General features: G+C 39.8%; 1 protein-coding gene across 1 annotated transcript; it reads right to left on the reverse strand.

The window, feature by feature from the left end:
• Positions 1–658: 658 nt before the first annotated feature.
• On the reverse strand, positions 659–2,258 carry LOC115615397 (protein FAM237B-like). Its single transcript, XM_030503487.1, has 2 exons — positions 1,815–2,258; positions 659–729 (listed from the first exon to the last, which is right to left on the reverse strand). The coding sequence occupies exons 1-2, from the start codon at positions 2,194–2,196 to the stop codon at positions 704–706; spliced, it is 408 nt and encodes a 135-aa protein (XP_030359347.1). The 5' UTR covers positions 2,197–2,258; the 3' UTR covers positions 659–703.
• Between the last annotated feature and the right edge of the window lie 589 nt (positions 2,259–2,847).

Consider the following 2,847-nt stretch of genomic DNA (forward strand, 5'->3'; position numbering starts at 1 on the left):
ATAAATGTGTAGATAAAGAGCAGTCTTGTGTAAAATATTGTTCTTTATGTAATGTAGCAATGGTTTTGCAAATAACATGTTACTAGACAAGAAAATTACTACTATTCAGACCTTGCTGCATACAAAAATACTTTAATTAATCCATAGCCTAGATTAAGCAATGATAAATTACAAAGTCAAGACTGCACAGGACATTACAATGAGCATAATCCTTCCCTTTAGCTTCATGTCACACTTCTTTGCAATTCTTAAAGTTGATTTTATGTGCAAGACACTGTATAAAATATGTTTGTTGACATTTTCTCCATTGCTTAACGTATAAAAATATATTGGGTTTCCACCCAAATTAACTTTAAAAAAAGAGAATTATTGGAAAAGATGAGCCTCTTCAAAAATACCACACTGGTTCAGACTTACAAGCTTACCTGAGACAACAAAAGTCTTGACTCAAAACACAAAAGCATTCACACACGCAGTGGGATAAAGGCAGCCTTGGTAGATTGCAAGACAGGAAAGCAAAAGTGACAATGTGGGAGTTCACATACTTATCAGTTTTAGCAGTGATTAAGCACTTTATACAAAGAAAAGGAAAAAAAAAAAAGGTTGAACCATGCCAGTCGACTTGCTTAAGCATCTAGAGTACATGCCGTGCTTTTGTGCTCCTTCGTCTTGATGTTGCCTTGCTGAGGTATGTTCATTTTGACTAAAATGGGTTGGTGAAAGCAGACCCTGCAAGATTATGAAAGAAAGGTCATTATTTTCTAAGCAAATTTCTAGGAATGCTAGAATTAAATTATCTCCATTTATGAAGACAGGGTAAGAAAACTGGGGCTATTCAGCCTGCAGAAGAGAAAGCTGCGTGGTATCTGAAGGGGGCCTACAAGGATGCTGAGGAGGGACTCTTCATCAGGGACTGTAACATTAGAACAAGGGGTGATGGGTTCAAACTTAAACAGGGGAAGTTCAGGTTAGATATAAGGAAGAAGTTTTTTACTGTGAGGGTGATGAGGCACTGGAACAGGTTGCCCAAAGAACTGGTGAATGCTCAATCCCTGGCAGTGTTCAAGGCCAGGGTGGACAGAGCCTTGGGCAACATGGTCTAGTGGGAGGCATCTCTGCCCATGGCAGGGGGGTTGGAACTAGATGATCATAAGGTCCTTTCCAACCCAAATCATTCTATGATTCTGTGATTCTATGTTCAGTCTGGAAACCTAAAACATCTGACTGGGTACATCACAAGTCCATTGCTGAGGACGAAGAGATCCGACAGATCTAGGATTGGTTAGTAAGACCCTAATCCTAAACCTATTTGATTTCAGTTCAGACTCATCCCAGACTATGATGACCAGAATTTGTCACTGATGATTCACAATGACGATGAGATCACATTATGTATCAATAGTTTTAATGGGAAGAACAGGGTTCAAGCAGTCAGGGATTTGAGCTTCTCTTCTCACAGAGGAATGATTCCCCATAGTTGAGACTGAAGTCCAAACACCAGGAAACTTTTAGTATTGTAATGTCATTTATATGCACACAGTGATAGCATGCAGCATCCATTTCCACACACTACCACACGCACAGCCGACATTTTTTACATCTTGTTAAATACAGAAATTTAGTACCCTAACTTCTTTTGACTCCTGTATTGTGAAAGTAACTACCATTGAAAGATGCAAATACTTTTGACAGAAGTAGAGACAGAAAACTGGAGATGACTATATTGAGTTATCTAAACATTCAAGGACGAAGATAGAACAGTGCTTCAGTTTAATCTTAGCATGTTTAATCTTAACACTATATCCTGTAGTTACCTTCTAAAGTTCTATGTGAGTATGTGGAAGAATACTTGGGAGATGTTAATTGTCTTCTGCCCATTCCGTGGGATCTTGAGAGCACACAGTCTACATACATATCCCAGAAGTTCTGGGCTAAATCATTGAAGAGTTCATTGTGCTTGGGCTTAGGGGATTCCTTTAGGAACATCATGAAGTCCCAGAGACCAATGACCGTATCTGCTACCTTGAGTTTCTTCATTTCCACCAGCCCATGGGATGACACCTCCCAGCACTCATGGTCAATCTGACCCAGGCTTGGAGGAGTTTCTTTCTGATAGTCTAGATTGGCATAAACCAAATTCAGCATCAATATACAGCCCACCTGAAGATACCACCTTCGTTTCCATACAAATTCCATTGTCCAATAAGATACCTGAAAGAAAGTATAAAATCACAGTGATTCTGCTTTTATGTAATTCATTCTCAGACAACTTTCAAGGATACCCCAAGAGATGATTTATGCATTTATACAGGAAAATACTTCTTTTCAAACCACAGAATAAATACCAGTCAAGGAAATCTCATGCTGGAGCTAGGTTTGCACCTAGAAGTTGTTAATGCTGTTTAGAACATGAAAACCTGAAGCAGAAAGTTTGAAGTGATTGTAACCTATACCAGAACTGCTCCCTGACCTCAAGACTTCTTCCCTTAAACTCCGAAGCTTAGATCATCAGTTTGAATGTGCCACTACACTGCTGCAGCTATCTGAGGTCCCTAAACCCATTTACTCCTCTATCTCACCTTCAGGACTCAAGGAAATGAGACAGAGGGATACCCCTAAACCTAACTCCTTTCTAAAACTTCACTTGCTAGCTACACTTCAGCAGGCAGCAGGATTACCTGCCTCAGCATCCCCAGAGCTTATGAAAATGCATCGAAGTTTCTATTCCCTGGGTTGTTAGAAAACTAGCTCCAGCAAACAAGCAGGGACAGAAATGCTTCTCTTCTCACTTCCACTTTACTAGGCACCAGCATTCAGAGGAAGGACACTTTAGCAATTTACCTACAA

This window comes from Strigops habroptila, chromosome 1 (genome assembly GCF_004027225.2).
Source record: "Strigops habroptila isolate Jane chromosome 1, bStrHab1.2.pri, whole genome shotgun sequence".
NCBI lineage: Eukaryota > Metazoa > Chordata > Aves > Psittaciformes > Psittacidae > Strigops > Strigops habroptila.